General features: G+C 37.5%; 1 protein-coding gene across 1 annotated transcript in view; it reads left to right on the top strand.

Moving 5' to 3' along the window:
- KCNH5 (potassium voltage-gated channel subfamily H member 5) overlaps positions 1-23,171 on the top strand; it is a 305,105-nt gene that overhangs the window by 46,674 nt on the left and 235,260 nt on the right. The window contains exons 5-6 of the mRNA XM_046647837.1: positions 5,378-5,493; positions 11,402-11,794. Coding sequence (XP_046503793.1) covers positions 5,378-5,493; positions 11,402-11,794 — 509 coding nt within the window. The remainder of the gene's footprint in view (positions 1-5,377; positions 5,494-11,401; positions 11,795-23,171) is intronic.

Below are 23,171 nucleotides of genomic sequence, written 5' to 3'. Positions count from 1 at the left end.
ATTCTGTTGATTATCCATGTGTATTCTAAAAGAGATGGCCCAAATCTATTCCCATTTATACTGTACAATATTTTCAAACAGATTCCAAAACTGCCAAGACACTTACAGTGTGAAATATCCTGTGCCAAATAGTTATGGCATCTTGATGCCAATAATTGAGACAAAAAAAATTCCTGTAGAATGAAAATAACAGCAAAAATAGCAACCTTCCCCTGTGGGAAGTCAATGGTTTTCTTTAGAGAGGAAACGACAGATGAAATATGAGTAATTATACCGTGTAGTCTCTTTGGCCGAGAGTATAATTGTTTACCTAAGCTTTTTTCTTATAGATTAGAATCTTGTGTTGCAGTCCAGTAGATTGATTTAACTGCCTCTGTGACTTCCTTTTATTTTTAAGATTAGGCAGTCCATGACAAAGAGGTTAATTGCAACCCAATAGAGCTAAACTAATGTTTTATTAAGAAGGAGTTGGCATCCTGAACTTTTAGGAGAACAAATGTTCTCATAATGCCACGAACAACGTATAGAGCAAGTATTAAGCTGTTCATATTCAGCTGTCTGTTCACATTACCCCGTATTGATCACTTCTAAGTAACATCAGCGAACTGTGCTGAATAATGAGTCACACCAGTTGGGTCTCTGTAAAGGTGAGATCAGTAAATGTATCGCTGGGAAAAGTTAGAACTGCTGATGTGTCTTTTTTCTCTGACCGAGAGAGTGTGGCTGCTCAACTTTTTCAAAGTTTGACTGTACAAGAGGGGTTGGTGACAGATCAGATGAACTAATTTAGCTAACAACATGGGCAATTCCAGATGTGTCCAAGAGCACAAAGGGATAGGCATAAGGAAAGTCACTGTGGCATTGTTAGTGATAGTGAAAAATCTAGAAAATACTTAAATGTCCAGGGACAGAACATATGCATGATCAGGAAAGAGCAAATGCTTAATTCTCTGAGATGATAAAGTGATAAAGGTGCAGGCAAGAATCAGGTGCCATTGTGGGTGGGTCTAGAGGAGGAGCGGGCAGAAGGGATATTGAAGGCTTTTGTGTTTCTTATGGCTTCTGTTCTTTCAATAGTATATTTGACAAGGTAATCTGCTGAGAGTGAGCAGAGAGGTATGGTATAGGAGTCTCAAGAAAAAATGCTGACTGTTTAGAACTCAGAGCTGTAAGAAAGCCCTAACTAGAGACGAATGAAAAGGCTCCTGAGCAGCTCAGAGAGCTCATCTTTGAGCGCTCCCATTGATTTAAATGTGAAACAAAACATCCCTTGGCTTTGCAGTGGTTCTCCAGCTTGCCGTACTTTTTGATAGCAAAGCTCCTAAATGGTTACTCAATTAGATAACTGCCTTTGGCTTTGATTTCTCTAGGAAGTAAGAATCCTTCCCACGTATTTCCTCCTAAATTTCTCTCTTCCAGTATGTCTGAGTCAGCTCGACATTTGCCACCAGTTTTTTTCTGCTAACACTCCCCACTTCTCTTTCTGTGAGCAGAATTATAACCCTTAATACTTCCACTGCTCCCTCCTCACCTCCAGTACCACACTCTTCCCCCATTCTCCAGCCCAAAGACCTTTCTTCACAAGACAGCTGAGTGATGCTAGCACCTGCTAAGAGCTGAACGTATTTCCTTCTTTATATTTTAATTTTAACTACGTGTAATGTGGATACTGTATTAATTTCCACTTAACCTTTTTTTTTTTTTTTTTTTTTACTAATTTCCTCATTCATTCATTCAACAAAACGTATCTAGTTCCCACTATGTGCCAGTCATGGTACCAGACAACAAGGAATAGAAGAATAAAATCTGGCACCTAATAGTCATGTCATGTAGTAAACTCCTTTTCATCTATGTTTAAGGGGGTCTCACTCAGAGTACACTAGGTGAAAACCCTTTTAAAATGAAGAATTAACAAACTTTTTTTCATTTTCTTTCTGCTATTTAATCAATGATAGTCCTACTTTTACCCATGGAGAAAAAGGATGTATTTTATTTTCACTGTTTAAAAATTTCTTCTTCCTTCACGAAACTAAATAAGGGAAAGCCATGAAATATTCCTTGATCATAGCGACTTCATGTGTAAAATAAGATACACACAGAGACATATTTGAATAAGTTTTATATTTAAGTTAGGAATTGCTGTTTCCTCCTTAAGAAACACAATAGTGTGTGCTCATGAGGCTTCAAATAGAAAACCAGAGGATGATGACAAGCTTTCATTGTCATATTTCTCCTTCCTCACACATATGCTTCTGTATACAATCCTATGGAATGAGAGAACACATGGCATTTGATGATTTGTATCCTTCCATTTGTCATTGAATTTATTTCTTCAATATCTCCTTTCATTTTTTTCAAAATATTTTTTGGATAAACCTTATTGCACAGAGGGAGTGAAAATGGGCTTCTCTTTTAATGCAACAATCAGATATACTAAGGGGTGTAACATTACCTATCTTAGAAACCTGAACCTTCAGTAAGTATAAGATTAACTTGGAAGTTTCTAGAAGTATTCAATGCAATTACCATATTCATTTGATATAAGAAAGAGAAATGATCCTCAGGAAATAGTTTAATATATCTATTGGCAACGTTGTTACCTGAAGACATCCTCACCACTTTTACCCAATAAAGCAAAACCAAACCAAAACCCAATGATAATAAAGAAAAATGGGACTTATTTTCAAATTTTATTTTAAAGTTACAAATAACTTTTAATTAATTAGTTAATTAATTAATGGCCTATTTTATGCCAAGTCCTGTACCAAGGGCTGAGTATGGAGAGATGAATAACAGTTAGTGACAGTGACTGATATGCTAATCAACAAGTGCGTTAGTATTGTTAGTGCCACGTGTGGTATATATCCTATGATGTGAATGCACAGAGGAAGGCACCTCTCATGAGTAGGTCAAAAAAGTTTCCAGGAGGAGGTAATGTTTTAACTGAGTTTGGAGGTTCCAGTAAGTGTTAGCCAGACAGATGGGGAGGGAAAAAACATTCCAGGTGGGCAGAAGGATTATAACATGTGAAAGCATGGAAGCACTGAATATCATAGGGTATACAGAGAATTCCTAGTAGATTTAATTTTAGTTTTGAATTTATTCTTCTTTTAGTTTGCTATTGATTTTAGTAAGGCTGGAATACAGAATATGTATGAGGAAGTGGAAGGAGATGGATGCAGAGCAAATCTTTGGGGTCAGAAACTAAATGACCTATATGCTAAGGATATACAATGTTATCCTGAAGACCTCCAAGGACCTCTTAAAGACTTTGAAATAGGGGAAGGGCATGGTAAGATTTGTTCTTTAGAAAGAACTTTGACAGCAATGTGGAAAGTTGCTTGTAGAGTATGTGGTCAGAGAACAGATAGAGAGTATGATCTTTAGGATGCTGCCACCTAACTCTGGTGAAAGATGATATATTGCCTGACATAATAGGGCTAGAGAGAGGAGATTCAATTTGAGGATATTTATTGATAAGTTATAGTCTATAAAGCTTAGAAGTGATTAGACATGTGTATGTGGAGATAATAGTGAAGGAGGATGATGAATTTTAAGTTTCTGATTTGGGCAATTGGAAATATCATGGGACCATTCACCAAGACCAGGAATACATGAAAGATGAAGAGTTGAAGATGGGAGGAGAAAGTGACGATGAGATCAGTTTTGAACATGTCGAGTATCAGATGCCTGTAGAACATCTTACTAAGAGGTGGCCAATGGCTAGTTAGATACATGGGTCTAGCACTTAGAAGAAAACTCTAGGTTGGTGATATGGATTGCATGTCAATCTTTTACGTTGATGTTGAGTCCTTAGAGAGCTGGTGGCATATGTGGTACTTTGTTTCTCCAGCACATTGCACAAGGTAAGCCTTAGGGTTGCATACAATTCCCAAAGCCTAACATTTTTTTGTTCTAGTCACCAGGATGAAGCCCATTAATAAAGAAAAATTAAGGATCTTCTATGAACTGATGCCAGTTTACCTCTTTTCCAATCCACCTGTTGGATAACCCAGAGAGAGCTAAATTGGTGGGGCAATAAAAAGCTTAAATGAAGTCAGAATTAGCATGAAGAATACTAGTAAATTTTAATGTTGCCTACCTGTTATGGTTTGGAAGACATTTGGCTGGTATCTGCCCAGAATTTCTTCCTTCTTTTTTTGTACTTTGTCTGAAATTTCACCATTGCCATTATAATCATTCCTTTGGACCATCAGGAGTTTTCATTCTTAACAAGTTGTTTGGTAAATACTCCAGTGAGGGATAACACCATGGAATTTATCAAATAGTCTCAAAGGAGTATTTAACAGATCAGAATTTTTTGAGGTATCTAGGGAAAGGATCATTGAAACAGGAGCAGAGTTTGGTTAGTTTTGTTCTGCTTGTTTACATCTCGTTGACATTTCCTTGAAATTAATGATTTTAGTAATGGAAATTTAAGGCCCCAGAAGAAATTTCTTTCTCATTAAATTCACATCCCTTCCCCTCAGAAGTTAAAGTTACTAGTCTTTTAAAAAGCATTGTTAAGTTTTCTACATATTCCAAAGATAATCTTTAGATGTTGCTAAGGTTGTTAGTAAAAGAGAAATAACACGTTGCTATGTTGCAAAGAAGATGGAGGTGTGTAAAATGAACCATAACACATTAGATTTGTTGAAATTGGGCTTTGTTCCCTTATGTGTGTATATCTACACATAAATATACAGTAGGACTGTTTTTATTAGGGTAATACTACCTGCTATAATAAATAAACCCCCAACTTTCAGTGGTTTAACACAATAGAAACATATTTCTGCTCACGTAACAGTCCAAGGCAGGTAATCCTTGGCATACGGCTTTCTTCCATGCACCGATTCAGCAACTTTGCCATCCCTTGGGGCCTTGTTCTCATTTGCATCCAACTGGTAGAAGGAGGAAATGTGGAGAAGTCATACTTGCTTCTTAATATGTGGCTTACATGGAAACGACACGCATAACTTCTGCTTTCATTCCATTGGTGAGAACTAGGGACATGGGCCACACCTAGATGCAAGGACGGCTAGAAAATGTATTCCTGGCTGCGCAGCTGTTCCCAGTAACAAACCTATGCAATGCAAGGGGGAGCACAGGATTTTGTGGATGGCTAGCTGCCTTGGCTACAGGGACTATACAGTAGATATGAGCAAAACAAAAAGGTCACACATAAAATCACTCATTATTTTATAGCCACACTTGAAATATATAATAATGTCTATGTAGAAATAAAATGCTTTAGATTGATACTTTTCACTGGTTCTGGATGTTATGCTATTTCTGAGATGCTTTGAATATTAGCAAGAATGTTGCATTCCATATTCATTATATGCAAAAACTGAGACTTTCTTTCCTTATTTTTAAGGTTGGACAAAATTTGCCCGATTGACACGGGCTTTGACAAATAGCCGAAGTGTTTTGCAGCAGCTCACGCCAATGAATAAAACAGAGGTGGTCCACAAACATTCGAGATTAGCTGAAGTAAGTGTGAGACTAACTTTGGTTCCCAATATGGTGGTGGTGGTATGTTTTTCCCCCAAAATGAATCAATATAGATACTTCTGGCTATTATTTTAGCAATACTTGTCTGCTAACTTATTTTTCCCTTGAAGAATTATAGAAATTTCAAATATTTCTTTTTATTCCCCCATACTTTGGAAATGGAAAAGTAGTTCATGACACACCAGGTAGTGTCTGTAGAGTGTGAGGTTTCTTTTGAGCAAATGAGGTAGGGAGCTCACTTGTTTATCCATTTGTGTATTCAGCATACATTTGTTGAGGGTTTGCCCTGTGCTGTATACTGTGCAAAGGATGTAAAGATGCATAAGCAATGGGCAAAGGAAACCAACACTAGAATGTGATAAATATTATGACAGGGTGTGGTGGGAGCAGAGGCAGGAGCATTTACCCAGGCTTGGGGCGCTAGGGAGGGCTACCTGACTGAAGCGATACCTGAGCTGAGTGAATCCTGAAGGGAAAACTATAAGTGGCAGATAAAGAAGGGACGAAGGTTATTCCTACCAGGGAGGCCAGCATATGCAAAGGCTCAGAGATGAGACATATGATGACTTTGAGTGTGACTTCAGTGTGGGTGAAGTCAGGTGGGGAAGGAAATATTAAGGAAGCAGTGGTGGTTGGTGTTCCATGTGGCAGAGAAATAACTTGGTCACATTTGTGCTTCAGAAAAACCTCTCAAAGGCAGGTCGGTCCCAATGGTTTCCTTTGTAATCCCACATTTTTACTGTATTAATTTAAAAACATTGTTCTAAGAAGGGGTCCAGACATTTACCAGATTGCCAGAAGAGATTGATGGCACAAAAGTGGTTAAGAACCTCTGCTTGACCTAGTGGCTCTGTGTTGAATGGGTGATAGGAAACTGGTAAGAGGTCCACGAGTAATTCAGCTAGGATGACCATGGCTTTAAGCAAGGGAACCAGTAGCAGGAGGGGGCAGATTGCAGACACACCAAGATTAGAGTTATCACATTGGTTTTTAGATTAGAATTAAATGTGAAATAATGGGGTAAGTCCAGGACAACTCTATGTTTTTGGCTGGGACTACTGGGTAGGTAGTGAGTGCTGTTGGTTAACAGAACGCCAAATATAAGGAGGAGGGGAAGGTTCGGGGGAGATGAAAATGAGTTCAGGGTTGGACATATTAAGTTTGAGGTGCCTGACAAGAAATCTGCATGGAGATGCCTAAAAGGCAATGGGACTTTTGGGTTTGACTCTGGAGGGATATCTGGGTTTGAGTTGCAGGCCCTGGTGTCATCCTCACAGATATGGCTGTTAAAGCCACAGGACTAGATGATGTTACCCAGAGATGGGGTATTGAAAAAAGAGAGAATAGGAATGAGGACGGAACTCCGAGGCAGCCAGAAGCTTTGTTGTTCACTTGGCTTCTGCCATCATCGTTCGTCGTATTGGCATGAAAGACGCCAAAAGGCTAATCAAGGTACCCAGTTGCTGAGCACTCAGTGGGCACTCACAAAACATGCTAAGGTAACTTGCCAAGGAAGAGAAAGATCAAATTAGGTGCATGTGTTCATCAGTTTGCTCTGCTGGAGAAAAGTGAGTTGAAGGTGCCCAGAGGAACTTTCGTAACTAGTTGTGGACATTACAGTTGATTTGGAGAGGGTTGGACAGTGAAGTCTGCTCCCTGAATTTGGAGGGCTCAGGAGTTTTCTTGGACCATAGCTGTCAGAAGGACGAGAGTGGCTTTCTTCTCTAAGCAGCACTGCTAGCGTGGGGAGAGATTAACACCTGGATGTGCGGGTATGCTTTTGAAGGCCCAAATAAAATGTTAACATAGCTAAATATTAACTTATTAATAATCACAATATTTTAAAAGATGATATGCAGTTAGCACAAGATTTAATGCAAACAATTAGATACAACTTCCCTTTTTCAGTAAAGCTTGTTTTTAAGTAGACTTGATTTTGAAGCGACTTTCATTTCTGCCCTGGGTTGTTCGTTTCTTTCTGCAAATCAAGCCGAGGTGTAGGAGCTTGTTTCTGTGACTGCTGACTTTCACAGTCGTGATTCCTTCTGAGTCTTAGCTACATACCTTCAGAATTTTTCTTTTCTCTATTACACCACTGGGCAAGAACAAGAGGAAAGAGACCATGGAGAGGAAAATTTTCTACCTTACTACTGAATCCCCCATGATTGTTTTTTTCCTCTGCATCAAGTGGGAAGTTTCTTTCCCCTTGACAGCTCATCATTTTTACTTTTATTTTTGAGGAACTTTCATGCCTCTTTCTTCCCATCAGATTTTTTTTTCTTTGCCTTTTGATTATTGTTAGTTTCTTTATCAGTCACCCCTAATTTACAAACCTGATTCAGATACAAAACTGCTTTCTGGGACCAACCGGTGGTGTAGTGGTTAGGTTCTGTGCCCTCTGCTTTGGCAGCCTGGGGTTCATGGCTTCGGATCCTGGGTGTGGACCTACACACCACTCATCAGGCCATGCTGCGGTGGCATCCCACATACAAAATAGAGGAAGATTGGCAATAGATATTAGCTCAGAGCCAATCTTCCTCACAAAGACCCAAAAACCAAACTAACAAAAAACCCCTGCTTTCTGTCAGGTCTTAGGCTAGATTTCAGAGAAAATGAAGAAATAACAAGGTTTTCAACAGATATTTAGTTTGCCTATGCTCTTAGATCTCCAAAGACTGACCTAGAAGAAGCATCAGGTTAACACAAGGATATTGTTCTCCCAGTTGTGCTCAGAATCATGTAATTTGCTCAACCCTAGTGTTTGGATTTGCTGTTGAATTTCAAGCTCTTTAATTTTCTCTGAGACTTACAAATTTTATCTCAAGTCCACTGGGACCCCTAAATTTGGAGCTGATTCCCAGTTTCAGAGATCCTGGCCTCCTTGTAGGCAGTGTATCGATTTTCCGCACGCACTGAAATCCTGCTGATTGGCTTCAGCTTCTCACTTTTATATTGGGAGGAGATAGACAGCACACCACCACCTCATCCATCGTCTTGACTCCGTTAGAGTCAGTGCACTCAGATATTCAGAGAGAAGGAACGTGTCTGTATTGGTACAAAAATACATCAGAAAATATGATTTCATCCCCTCTCAACCTAAGGCTTATTGCTTATGAAAGCACAAATGAAATAGCAAGGAAAGTGGAGAGTTGTTACTCAGTGCATTATAAGAGAGCCCCAGTGACGGAGCTAAGATTGAAGTAGTGGTCTGCATTTGAGGAATTTCAAAGCTGAAGCACAGGGGTCGCTTTTGTTGTTGTTGTCGTCTTTCTTTAGCATTTTTGGATCACTTTACGTATGCAAGTCATTGTCTGAAGAATTGGGTTCTGAATGTCTAAAGAAATATAAGACAAGGGTTTTATCTTGGGCTGTCCATTATAATCACCTGGAAAGGTTTTGAAAATATAGATTCTCTGAGAACCCACACAAGATTAATTATTTTCTGGGATGGGCTCTAGGTATGACTATACAATATTTTTTAAAACCTCTCCAAATGATTTTAGTTTGTAGCCAGATTTAAGAAACACTGAACTCAAGAGTGATCCCATTCCGCCTCTGGAGGAGACAGCTCCCATTATTCCAGGGTACTGAGCAGGGCCGGCTGGTCTGGGAGCACAGTGTGTGAGGCCTACAACCCTTTAAGGGGTCCATGGGATGCTTGAATTTCTATCAACAGTAGAAGGAAAAAAATGAATTTCTGGGTAAAAAAATTTGATTATATAATATTAATGTATTCATCTGTGTAACAATGCAGTTGTAAAACATAATTTTTATTTAATTTTACTTTTTTTATGAAAGAGGTCCAGAAAGGCAAGTGTGCATAGGGCCCATGAAGGTGGTAATGCACTCTGGCACTGAGTTTTTTCCCTGAGTCTGCTTTCTTTGCGCTCAAACTATAGACTGTGTAAATATAGATGGTATAATATTAACATTGAAAATAAAGGAAATTTTCATGTTTAACACAGTGAAATTGGAATGGATAAACCAGTGGTATAAAAGTGAAAGAGAAGCCATGATTATGCGTGATTCTGTATACGTAGTGCTCCATCCCAAAATGAAACTTACATTCCTGGGAGGATAATTTGCCGCTAAGTAATTTAAGACTTTATGGGAAAAATATGGTGGGGGCACTGATAATGAGCATAAATATACAAAAATCTTTATAAATTGTTCTTATAACCTCCCAACTTAAAACAATAATTATAATACACAGCTGAAGAGAATACCAGTGATGTTTTTCACATTTCAAAATAGTAATAATGCGTGTTATATACTTCATTTTCAGTTATGTAAGTTCTATGTATGAGACAAACTTTTCAGGATAACTGTCTCCCAAGTTTCAAGAAATGCTAGTTTGTTTTGCTTTGTGGCATGTGAATTACATGCTAACAGGTATTTTCATTTATATCCATTCTTACATTCAATGTTTAATGCATTTATAATTTTACAGTTTGAAGCTGTTGACTCCTACCTCCTGAGTCCCATTAGTCCTAGAGACACTGAATAGTTGGATGCATAAGATAGCACAGCTGCTGGAAACATAATTTGTCAAAGTCCCATTTACAAACTCCTTAACACACAGGTTTACTCAGCCTTCGATTCATTGGTGGTGTGGAGCAGAGATCTCTGACCCACTCCTTCAACGCCTTTTCATAATTTCCAGGTTCCAGGTTCTGGAAGGCAATGCTAAGTCTTGTGTTTATTGCCTTTTCCCAAGGCTGCCCAGACCTCCACTCATGCTCTATGATCTGCTTTTTTCTTTAATTAGACCTAATCAGAGTAAGTTAAGGTTCATACAACCTTGCACTGAAATTTGTCAAAAAGGTATGGAGAAGCAAACCTGAGTATTTGGTATTTTTTTTTTCCTAAAGGGAATTTGCATCTGGGCAGGAGACAAAATATTCTTTAAATCTTGATTGAAGAGAGAAAAGGAAAAAGCAGGCTATAACAGTTACAACTCTGATATTGCTATGCCAGTCATTAGAACCCTTACTGAGTCTCCCTCAACAGCAGAATCACCAACAGTGGGGTGGTGGGGGTGAGCGAGGCCATCAGAATCAAAGTGATGCTCCCTGAGGTGCTAAATATGTGTGAAGAATAAATAACGGTGAGTCACCTAAATAACTGTTGGACAGTCAGTGAGAGACATGTGATTCTAGGCAGGCTTGCCCAGTGAGTGTGCAGAAGGCACTCCCAGAAGTGGATGTCCAGCAGTGCTGTGGATCACTGTTGGTGCTAGAAGAGGTCATCAAGAGGACATGCCCACCAATTGACCCTTGAGCCAGACCTGGACAATCAGAGGCTCCTCACCCCCTCCTCGTCCTTGGAATGTACACTCTGCTTACCATTCCCACAGTGGGAGCCATTTCCTAGGACATGGCCTTGAGAGAGTATGGTGTTGTTGAGACCATCTGGGTAGTATGTGTGACTGAACCCAGTTAAGGCTCTATGTGAACTTTTAAGATTCTTGCAGGCAGGTGTGGAGATCTCCTCATCTTGCAGCCACCCAAGACAAGCTCATAAGTAAGTTCTCCTGCTTCTTAAACCTGCCATCTACCTATCTGGAGTGGTCTGCCTCTGTCTTAGTTCTCTCCCTGCTCTCTGTGTACGGGGGACAGGTTGCGAAACAACAGTTGGCTACTGGAAAGAAAGTCAGATGGAACAGTAGACAGATCAACTTTGGTAAAGGGATTGGACTTGGAGTGACTTCCTTTGAACAAACTTTGGTGCAACTCAGGAGAAGAGGGAGACAGAACTATAGGGTGTGACTGGCCTTGAAACCAAGAGTCGTGATAAATAGGATGTGGTTTGATTGCCAGTAAGTTTGAATTCATTACTAACTATGCAGATGTCCAAGTCATTCATATAGACATTTTCTCTCTTTTAGGTTCTTCAGCTGGGATCAGACATCCTTCCTCAGTATAAGCAAGAAGCGCCAAAGACGCCACCACACATCATTTTACACTATTGTGCTTTTAAAACTACCTGGGATTGGGTGATTTTAATTCTTACCTTCTACACCGCCATTATGGTTCCTTATAATGTTTCCTTCAAAACGAAGCAGAACAACATAGCCTGGCTGGTGCTGGACAGTGTGGTGGACGTTATTTTTCTGGTTGACATTGTTTTAAATTTTCACACGACCTTTGTGGGACCTGGTGGAGAAGTCATTTCTGACCCCAAGCTGATAAGGATGAACTATCTGAAAACTTGGTTTGTGATTGATCTGTTGTCTTGTTTACCTTATGACATCATCAATGCCTTTGAAAATGTGGATGAGGTAAGTTTCTTTTTTTTCTGAGTACAGTGGATCATGTTTTGAGAAAATTAGGATAAAAAGAGTTTACAGATAATCCAAGCTTCTTTTTAACCAACTTTCAACTTTAACCCTACTAAACACTTGCCATAAATTATCATATAAAATTTATTAAATTAATTTTTGTCTGCTTCTTTCTTTTGATTTCTGGTTGAAAATACTAATTACCACGAAAATGGCTGTGGTTGGAGGTTGTGGTTGGAGGAGGTGGAGCAGAAGAAAAGCCAACAGTATTTGGAGTCAAATACAGTTCACAACCTAGATAATTGACTGAAAGATGATGAAATAGATGTATTTTCTTTGGAAAACTGTAGCATTTTAACTGTATGCAGCCATAGATCTTTTGACTCCTCCCTTCCGGAGATACATGGTAGCAGTGCTCCAGCTAACATAAACATAAGAAAACTTTTATGGAAGAGCACTTCTTAAATTTTTGCCTTTTTGATTTCTTCTTTATAGCTTTTGCTTTAAATTTTGGGTAAGTACATTTGTGGTTAGAGTCTGTAATGGATGATTTCTGACATCTGGTCGAATTCCCAGTTCTGCTCATTCAGTGTTATTTGCATGACTAGAAATACTTAAAACGTGTAATATCTTAAAAGACCACTTTATCCAAAGCTTCTTAGCCTCTAACTTAATAGTGAATGATTTTCAACTTGCTATGTAACGCTAATAGGATGCAATCAATAATCTCAACTAATAATATATAAATGAATCAATGTAGAATGTATCTATTATTAAAATGTGTCAATAATGAGAATATTACAAACTTAATTTCCCTAAAGATTCTACTGTCCTTGTAGACTGCTCAGATGGAAAGTTCTTTACGATGTTGTCAAAGCTTTTGTTTTTCTATATGAGTTGGGAGATAGATTGAAATTTTTCTTCAGTGACATTTTTCCATAAAATTTCTACATTCGATCAACTTTAATGATATTGAAAAAAAGTATTTCCATGAAAGTTAAATGTAGACATTGTATTTTGATGGTGTACAGGTAATTGTTACTTCAAAAATTATGGAGAAAAAAGGAGTCATAGTAATTTGTTTTCTGGTTTTAGATTCCACCCACATCAAGATTTTTAGGGTACATTTATTTCTTTCCTCTTTACCCTCTGGAAAGGGTTGAGAGAAGTTAATTTTTAAAATGCTAATCATATGATAAGGAGATATCAAGCAGTATTTGTATTTCACTTGCTAAATGGATTAATATATTAAGATCGATACATTAAGATTTCAGTTATTTAAAAGAGGCATAAAAATTTTAATAAAAATACTCAAAGGATTGGCTCAATTCATAGAAAAGAAAATACATTAATATATAACATAATAGTAAATGCACTTAATATAGTATATAAAAATATCAAAAGATTCTCAGCCTCATTCATATTGAGGAAAATGCAAAGCAAAACTACAAATTACGCTATCATACAATTTTTAGTTATCATACTGTTAAGTTTAAAATTTCGTTAACACACTAGGTTGGTGTGTACGGTGGCTGAGGAAGTATGCTGCTCAGATTTCCTTTCATGAAAACCTGCTGCGTGGAGCATTTAGTGGCTTCCTGGATCTGGCTCCTTGTTTGGGAAACCCAATTATTAGCATCTCTTTCAAACTCAGTATTCCCTGAGCTATCACACTATCACAGTGGTAGCTTGAAATTGGCCATAGTGGGAGTATTTACACCCAGAAAGCTGAAAATGCTATTTTTTGAAAAAACTTTCTGTAGAACAAGTTGTTAATCATTTACCAACACACCACTGAACACAGTTGACTGACAGCGGCTGCATTTTCTGATCTGCTGTGGTTCACACAATGAAGCCGTATTTCTCCAAGGCTGCTCCCAGCCAGTGACTAAGAATGGTGGTGATATTATGATTAGTCTACTCCTGCTCAATGCAGGACTCTTCTATCAGCAACTTTTGCCCCGGGACTCCCCATTTACCTGTACTGTGGTCTGAGGCTCTCCCTTCCCTCTCCACAGGTGTCAGACCTGCATTGTGGTCTGAAGGCTCCTCCTTCCTTCCTTTATCCTTCCCAGGCATTTATCTCAGTAAAATTCTTGCCCATCTAACCCTGACTTGGCATCACTCTGTAGGGGACCTGGACTGATAAAGTGACAGTGTGGGGCACTCTCAGACATTGCTCAAGGGAGTATAACTTGGTGAAACCTCTATGAAGAGCAATTGGCAATATTTTGTTTTAAAAAAGAGCAGATCCTAGAGGCAGCCACTTTCAAATTGTTTAGGGGGTTCTTTTACTATTTTCTTCCATGTCACCAAACAAGATTATGTACCTACCTCTTGGTTTTTCAGTTTTATGCCTTGTCTTTGACTTCTCACTATGGAATTTGAGGTTTTAGCCTTTTTTCTCACTGCCCTCACTATGTATGTGCACTGTTTTCGTCACCTCATTCTCATGATATGGGTGTGTCATCCTTTTGGTTCAATAAATATTAGGTGTTTACGTCATTGTGACTGCAAATATCCTATTTATAGCTAAACCTTCAATATGCTCTGATTACTTTTCCTTTTCTGCACTTTCCTTTTTCCCAAGAGTTGATAACTATCTGGTTTCATCATTTGCTTAGTTTTCTATGTACTTAATACTAATTCAACCACTAAGCTCTCTGCCAATTGTCTAAATCTCCCCTCATTATACCGATGCAAGCAATAGTGTATCAATGTCATTTTCTTAAACAGATCTCTCTTCACTCCACCCTCCCACTTGACTGATAGTTTGGCTAGTTATAATATTCTAGGCCAGGGGTAATTTCTCCTCAGAATTTTGAAAGACATAGTGCCATTATCCTCTACTTTCTATTGATTCTGTTAAGAAACTTGAAGCCATTGTGATTTCTAATCCTTTACTTGTGGCCTGTTTTCTCTTTCTGGAAGTTTGGTGTATCTTCCCTGTCCCTGGGTTCTGAAACTTCCCAATGATACACCTTGGTGTGGGTCCATTTTCATCAGTTTTCTTGGGCTCTGACTCGCTGGCCTATTTCAATCTGGAAAAGCATGTCTTAGGTCTTGATTTTTCTCCTGTGATGATTTTATCCACTCTTCTCTCCTTTTTTCTCTGTTCCTTCTCTTACTGAAACTCCTTTTATTCAGGTATTGTACGTCTTATTTCCTTTTTTTTTCTTTCCTATTGTCTGATATTTTATCTTCTTGCTATATTTTCTGGGAGATTTCCTCAACATTATTTTCTAACTTTCTTTATCACTAATAATGCTTTTTCTGCTTAACATCTATTTGGCTTGCTATTAACAGAATTAAATTAGCTTTTGTATAGTAGTTGGTGTATATATATCTTTCTATCCTTTAACTTACCATTCTAGATTGTTGTACTCTAGCTGCACCTTTTATAAATAGTCTTAGATTCTGAGAATCTCCCTAATTGGCAAGTTTAATCTATGTATATTTATTGAGATTAATTACATTTTGATTTATTTAGAGCATCTTATTTTCCATTTTAAAATGCATTTTCTCTGTTTTTATTTTAGTTTTATTCTTTTCTGCCATCCTTTGGATTCTTTAGTCTCCTGGATTTCCTCCACTGGTTTGAAAGTTTTTCTGTTAATTGATGACTCTTAACATCAGTATCAGTGTTTTAGCATCACTATTTGACTTATTTGTATCTTTACCTTTCTCCTAAATAATTCAAGGACCTCTGTTCACCTTCTCATCTTTCAAATGATTATTGTCTTGTGTTTTGGGTCCACATTTTTTTAACTTTCTTTTTTAAGTATTATATTCTTATCTTATTTAATTTCAATACTTATTTGGATTTATCCATGTCTACCAGTTTCTTTGCTCATACTATTTTATGCATTTTTGGCCTTCTTTCTGGTTCAGTTCCTGTAGATTGACTCTTTATTATCCATTATATAACGTCCATCTTTCTAAGACATACTTCTTACAGGAAGGCTTCCTACATTATACCCAAGCAATTCTAATGAATATCTCCACCACATTTCTTCTTCACTTATGTACATGGATGCACATTAATATAATTAAAATTATTTTTCTTTTGTTGCTTTGTGTGTGTTCATGAGCACTATATTGGTTGTTGGGTGACCTGGGGATCTCATGATATTTTTAGAACACATTTGTTGTGAGCCTTTGGGATGGTTACTCTGGCTCTCAGTTTCCATATTTGTGAAAAAAGGGAAGGAATGCCTGACATACATCACAAGATCGTTACAAGGAATAAATGGGAAAAGAGACTTAAGTAAATTTTGTTGCTGTTGTTGTTGAGGAAGATTTGCTCTGAGCTAACATCTCTGCCAGTCTTCCTCTGTTTTTGTGTGGGTTGCTGCCACAGCATGGCTGATGAGTGGTGTAGGTTCGCACCTGGGATCCGGGCCCGTGGACCTGGGCTGCTGCTGTACAGTGCACCAGACTTAACCACTATGCCATAGGGCCAGCATCAAGATTTAAGTGAATTTTCCTTGTAGAATTCTGCATATCTGGGGGGATATTATTATTTCATTTGTATGTGATTGTTTCCTCAGCTTGATGATAGGCCCTGTGCTGGTGAAGAGTGTGGTCCATCTCCCTGGTAATCCTTCATTACTCTTAGTGCACATTGGTGACTCCCTGACCTGAAGCAATGGAATGTCAGCAAGGTTTCAGTAAATTGCACAATGACAGAAAACAAAATAGAACTTAAAAATGAGGAGGTGAGCTAGTGGTGGCTTGGGAATAGGAGAGTACAAGTCTGAAAATCACAGTTTAATCCTTTAACACGATGCAGGTACAGAATGACTTAGAAGACTTAGTAACACTTTTTATTTTCAAGATGGTCTCAGTTGACATGCTTTCTGAAGGTAATCTGATTTACTAGGAATTCACGAACTGGATATGTGATTCTTTAAGAGAACTGTGAAGCAGAGAAGACAGAGTCCATTAAAGGAAAGCATTCTGTTTGAAAGAAGTAGTACAAATTTCCTAGAAACCACAAAGGGTCAAAGATGTCACTAGGAATCCAAGGAATAGAAACAAGCTCCTCTGTAGTGTGGCGCATTTGAATCCAGCTCTGGGAGAGAGAGAGCTTGATTTCTGGGAGGTATGGGAGGCTGAATTATAGGACATTGGAGAAAGATGGGGCAGTGCAGATAACGCACTGTTTGGTGGTATAAGCGGGCTTAGGAAACATGATATGCAGAGAATTCAGAGGACAATGAGTGCTATTAGTAAGTGGTAAACGTGATAAACTAGGTCTGGACAAATTGAAATTAGGAAAAGGATCACTCATGCATTGTTTCTGGAGGTGAAATGAATGGGCCAGTGATTGCTAAGGGGAAGTATATAAATATTTTTAATTTTCACAAAAGTTTACAGAAAATAATATTCTAAATTTTTTTTGTGTGATTTATGCTCGTCAAGCTGCCACATGCATTATTTTGTTTTAGCATACATGTTTACGTTGCAGATTTTTATCTCCTATCCAGCCATCAAAACAAGAATTAGAAATCAAAGAGGCTAATTATGCTTGTAGATTTTCCTGATTTTGTCAACTTCTGATCTCTTTTTCTCCCGTCTGTTGAATCTCAGACCCTCTACCAAGGGTGGCATGTTAGAAATTGCTATTTAATACTATAGGTTGCCGTGTCTTTTCATTAAAGTCTATAGATAATTTAAAATAATGTTTAAGTGGTATAGGTAGGGATTAATACTATTTTTTTTTTTTTTTAGTTTTAATCTTATTAAATCCACAGAAACACTGCACAGTCTGCTTTGGAATTGATTGATTTTTATTATTATGGAGTTTATCCAGCTGATAACAGACTTCATTTATTTACTTTTTCTTTAAAAAGATTTTTTTTATTGCAGTAACATTGGATTATAACATTATATAACTTTCAACTATAATTTGTAATATATTTTGAATTCTGTGTCAATTACATCATGTTCGCCACCCAAAGACTAATTACAATCCATCACCACTCACGTGTGCCTAATCACTCCTTTTGCCCTCCCCCCTGCCCCCTTCCCCTCTGGTAACCACTAATCCAATCTTTGTCTTTAGGTGATTGTTTGTCATTTTTATTTTATACTTGTAAGTGAGATCATGTGGTATTTGACTTTCTCCCTCTGACTTATTTCACTCAGCATAATACCCTCAAGGTCCATCCATGTTGTCACAAATGGCCAGATTTCATCATTTGTTGTGGCTGAGCAGTATTCCATTGTGTATACCACATCTTCTTTATCCATTCGACCCTTGATGGCCACCTAGTTTGCTTCCAACTCTTGGCCATTGTGAATAATGCTGCAGTGAACATAGGGGTGCATGTACCTTTATGCATTTGTGTTTTCAAGTTCTTTGGATACATACCCAGCAGTGGAATAGCTGAATCATATGGTAGATCTATTCTTAATTTTATCAGGAAACTCCATCTATCTTCCATAGTGGCTGCACCACTTTGCACTCCCACCAGTAGTGTATGAGGGTTCCCTTCTCTTCACATCCTCTCCAACACTTGTTGTTTCCTGTCTTGTTACTTATAGCCATTCCGACTGGAGTGAGGTGATACCTCATTGTAGTTTTGATTTCATTTTCCTGATAGCTAATGATGTTGAGCATCTTTTCATATGCCTGTTGGCCATCCAATATTTGGAGAAATCTCTGTTCAGATTTTTTTGCCCATTTTTTAACTGGTTTGTTTGTTTTTTTTGTTGTTGAGAAGTATGACATCTTTGTATATTTTGGATATGAACCGCTTATCTGATATATGGTTTACAGCTGTCTTCTCCAAATTGTTAGGTTGCTTTTTTGTTTTGTTGATGTTTTCCTTTGCTGTGAAGAAGCTTTTTAGTTTGCTGTAGTTCTGTTTGTTCATTTTTTATTTTGCTTCTGTTGCCTGGTGAGAGATGGTACTTGAAAATATGCTGTTAAGACTGATGTCAAAGAGTGTACTGCCTGTGTTTTCTTCTAGAAGTTTCATGGTTTCAGGTCTTACATTCAAGTGTTTAATCCATTTTGAGTTGATTTTTGTGCGTGGTGTAAGTTAACGGTCTACTTTCATTCTTTTGTAGGTGGCTATCCAGTTTTCCCAACACTATTTATTGGAGAGACTCTCCTTTCTCCATTGTATGTTCTTGGCTCCCTTGTTGAAAATTAGCTGTCCGTATATGTGTGGGTTTATTTCTGGGCTCTCAATTCTGTTCCATTGTTCTGTGTGTCTGTCTTTTTTGCCAGTACCATGCTGTTTTGGTTACTATGGCTTCTTAGTATATTTTGAAAGCAGGGAGTGTGATACCTCCAGCTTTGTTCTTTTTTCTCAGGAATCCTTTTGCTATTCGGGGTCTTTTATTGTTCCATGTAAATTTTGGGATTCTTTGTTCTATTTCTGTGAAAAACGTTTTTGGAACTTTGATAGGGATTGCATTGAATTAAAGATCAGAGCAGAAATAAACTAAATAGAGACCAAAAAAAAAAAAAGAAAAAAATCAAGGAAACCAAGAGCTGGTTCTTTAAAAAGATAAACAAAATTGACAAACCTTTAGCTAGACTCACCAAGAGAAAAGAGAGAAGGGTCAAATAAATCAAACCAGAAATGAAAGAGGAGAGATTACAGTGGACGCCTCAGAAATACAAAAGATTGTACAAGAATACTATGAAAAGCTATACGCCAAGCAATCGGATAATCTAGAAGAAATGGATGAATTCTTAGAATCATACAACCTCCCAAAACTGAAACAAGAAGAAGTAGAGAATTTGAATAGAACAATCACCAGTAAGGAGATTGAAACAGTAATCAAAAACCTCCCAAAAAATAAAAGTCCAGGACCAGATGGCTTCCCTGATGAACTCTACCAAACATTCAAAGAAGACAATACCTATCCTTCTCAAACTCTTCCAAAAAATTGAAGAGGAGGGAAAGCTTCCTAATTCATTCTGTGAAGCCAACATTATCCTGATACTAAAACCAGACAAGGACAACACAAAAAAAGAAAATTACAGGCCGATTTCACTGATGAACATCAATGCAAAAATCCTCAAGAAAATGCTAGCAAATCTAATACAACAATACATTAAAAAGATCATGCACCACAATCAAATGGGATTTATTACAGAGACGACAGGATTGTTCAGCATCTGCATAATCAATCAATGTGATACACCACACTAACAAAATGAAGAATAAAAATCACATGATCATCTCAATAGATGCAGAGAAAGCATTTGACAAGATATAGCATCCATTTATGATAGAAACTAAATAAAATGGGTATAGAAGAGAAGTACCTCAACATAATGAAGGCCATGTATGACACACCCACATCTAATATCATTCTCATTGGAGAAAAACTGAAATGTATCCCTCTAGAACAGGAACCAGACAAGGATGCCCACTTTCACCACTCTTATTTAACGTAATATTGGAAGTCCTAGCCAGAGCAATCAGGCAAGAAAAAGAATAAAAGGGATCCACATTGGAAAAGAACAAGTGGAACTGTCACTATTTGCAGATGACATCATGATTTTACATATAGAAAACCCTAAAGAATCCACTAAAAAACTTTTATAAATAATAAATGAATACAGTCAAGTTGCAGGATACAAAATCAACATAGAAAAATCAGTTGCATTTCTATACACTAACAACGAAGTAACAGAAAGAGAAATTAAGAATACAATCCCATTTACAATTGCAACAAAAAGAATAAAATGCCTAGGAATAAACTTAACCAAAGAGGTGAAAGATCTGCACAGTGAAAACTATAAAATATTGTTGAAATAAATTGAAGAAGACACACAAAAAAAGGAAAGATATTCCGTGCTTTTGGATTGGAAGAATTAACATAGTTAAAATGTCCAGACTTTATTTTTAAGAGCAGTTTCAGGTTCACAGCAAAATTGAGAGGAAGGTACAGAGATTTCCCAAACAAAGATTGCCCCCAGACATGCATAGCCTCCCCCATTATCAACCTCCTCCACCACAGTGGTACGTTTATTACAATCGATGAACCTACATTGACACATCTGTATCACCCAAAGTCCATAGCTGACATTAGGGCTCACTCTTGGTGTTGAACATTCTGTGGGTTTTGACAAATGTTTAATGACATGTATCTACCATTACAGTATCATACAGAACTGCCTTAAAAATCCTCTGTGGTCTGCCTACTCATCCCTTCCATCCCTCTAACCCCTAGCAACCACTGATCCTTTTACTATCTTCATTGTTTTGCCTTTTCTAGAATGTCATATAGTTGAAATCATACAGTAGGTAGCCTTTTCAAATTGATTTCTTTCACTTTGTAATATGCATTTAAGTTTCCTCCACGTGTTTTCATGATTGATAACTATTTCTTTTTAGTGCTCAATAATATTCCATTGTCTGGATGTACCACAGTTTATTTATCCATTCACCTACTGAAGGACATCTTAGTTGCTTCCAAGTTTTGGCAATTATGAATACAGCTGCTATAAGCTTTTGTGTGCAGGTTTTTGGGCATAAGTTAGCAATTCATTTAAGTAAATACCAAGAAGCACAATTGCTGGATTGTGTGATAAGAATATGTTCAATTTTGTAAGAAACTGCCAAAGTATCTTCCAAAGTGGCTGTACCATTTTGCGTTTCCACCAGTGATAGATGAGAGTTCCTGTTGGCTCACATCCCCATCAGCTTTTGGTTGTTATCAGTGTTTTGGATTCTACTAGATGTGTAGTGGTATCTCATTTTTGTTTTAATTTGAAATTCCCCAATGACATATGATGTAAACATCTTTTCACATCATTATTTGCCACCTGAATATCTTCTTTGGCCAGATGTCTGTTCAGATATTTTGCTTATTTTTCAAACAGGTTGTTAATTTTCTCATTGTTGAGTTTCAAGGTTTCTTTGTATACTTTGGATAATAGTCCTTTATCAAGTATATCTTTCACAAATATTTCTCCTAGTCTGTGGCTTGTCTTCTCCTTCTCTTGACAGTATCTTTCGCAGAGCAGAGGGTTTTCTTTTTTTCTTTTTTTTGTGAGGAAGATTGTCGCTGAGCTAACATCTTTTGCCAATTCCTCTCTTTTTTTCTTGAAGAAGATTGTTGCTGAGCTAACATTTGTGCCAGTCTTCTTCTATGTTACGTGGGACACCACCACAGTATGGTTTGGTGAGTGGTGCTAGGTCCGCTCCTGGGATCTGAACCTGTGAACCCCAAGCCTTTAGAGCGAAGTGTCTGACTTAACCACTATGCCATCAGGCCAGTCTCTAGAGCAGAGTTTTTAATTTGAATACAGTCCAGTTTATTAATTATTTCTTTCATGGATCATGCCTTTCGTGTTGTATCTAAAAACTTGCACCGTACCTAAGGTTACCTAGATTTTCTCCTATGTTATCTTCTAGAAGTTTTATGGTTTTGTGTTTTACATTTAGGTCAGTAATCCATTTTGAGTAAATTTTTGTAAAGGGTGTAAGATCTCTGACTAGATTCATCTTTTTTTTTGCATGTGGATGCCCAATTGTTCTAGCACCATCTGTCGAAAAGACTGTCTTTGCTCCATTGTATCACCTTTGCTGCTTTGTCAAAGATCGGTTGACTATATTTATGTGGGTCTATTTCTGGGCTCTCTATTCTGTCCCATTGATCTATTAGTCTATTCTTTCACCAATACCACATTGTCTTGATAACTATAGCTTTATAGCAAGTGTTGAAGTCAGGTAGTCTTCTGACTGTTCTTCTTCTCCAATACTATGTTGGCTATTCTGCACAATTTTTGCCTCTCTGTATAAGCTTTATAATCAGTTTATTGATATCCACAAAATAATATGGCTAGGATTTTGGTTGAGCTTGCATTGTAGCTATAGATCAAATTGAGAAGAACTGATATCTTGACAGTATTGATTACCCCTGTCCATGAACATTGAATATTGCTCCATTTATTTAGTTCTTTGATTTCTTTCATCAAAGTTTTATAGTCTTCCTCATATACATCTTGTACATATGTTGTTAGATTTATATCTAAGTATTTCATTTTTAGGGGGTGCTAATGTAAACGATACTGTGTTTTTAATTTTCAATTTCACTCGTTCATTGCTGGTATATAAGAAAGCTATTGACTTTTGTATATTGACCTTATATCCTGCAACCTTGCTCTAATTGCCTATTAGTCCAAGATTTTTTCTTTACATCAGTTTGTTTGGATTTTCTGCATAGATAATCATTCCATCTGCAAACAGACAGTTTTATTTTTTCTTCCCAATCCATATACCTTTGCTTTTCTTGCTTTATTGCAATAGCTATGACTTCGGGTATGATGTTGAAAAGGAATGGTGAGAATAGACATCCTTTCCTTGTTCCTGATCTGAGTGGGAGAACTTCTAGTTTCTCACCA

Source organism: Equus quagga, chromosome 20 (assembly GCF_021613505.1).
Source record: "Equus quagga isolate Etosha38 chromosome 20, UCLA_HA_Equagga_1.0, whole genome shotgun sequence".
NCBI lineage: Eukaryota > Metazoa > Chordata > Mammalia > Perissodactyla > Equidae > Equus > Equus quagga.
Note: the sequence above shows the minus strand (reverse complement) of the source record. Positions and strands in the feature narration are given on the sequence as shown.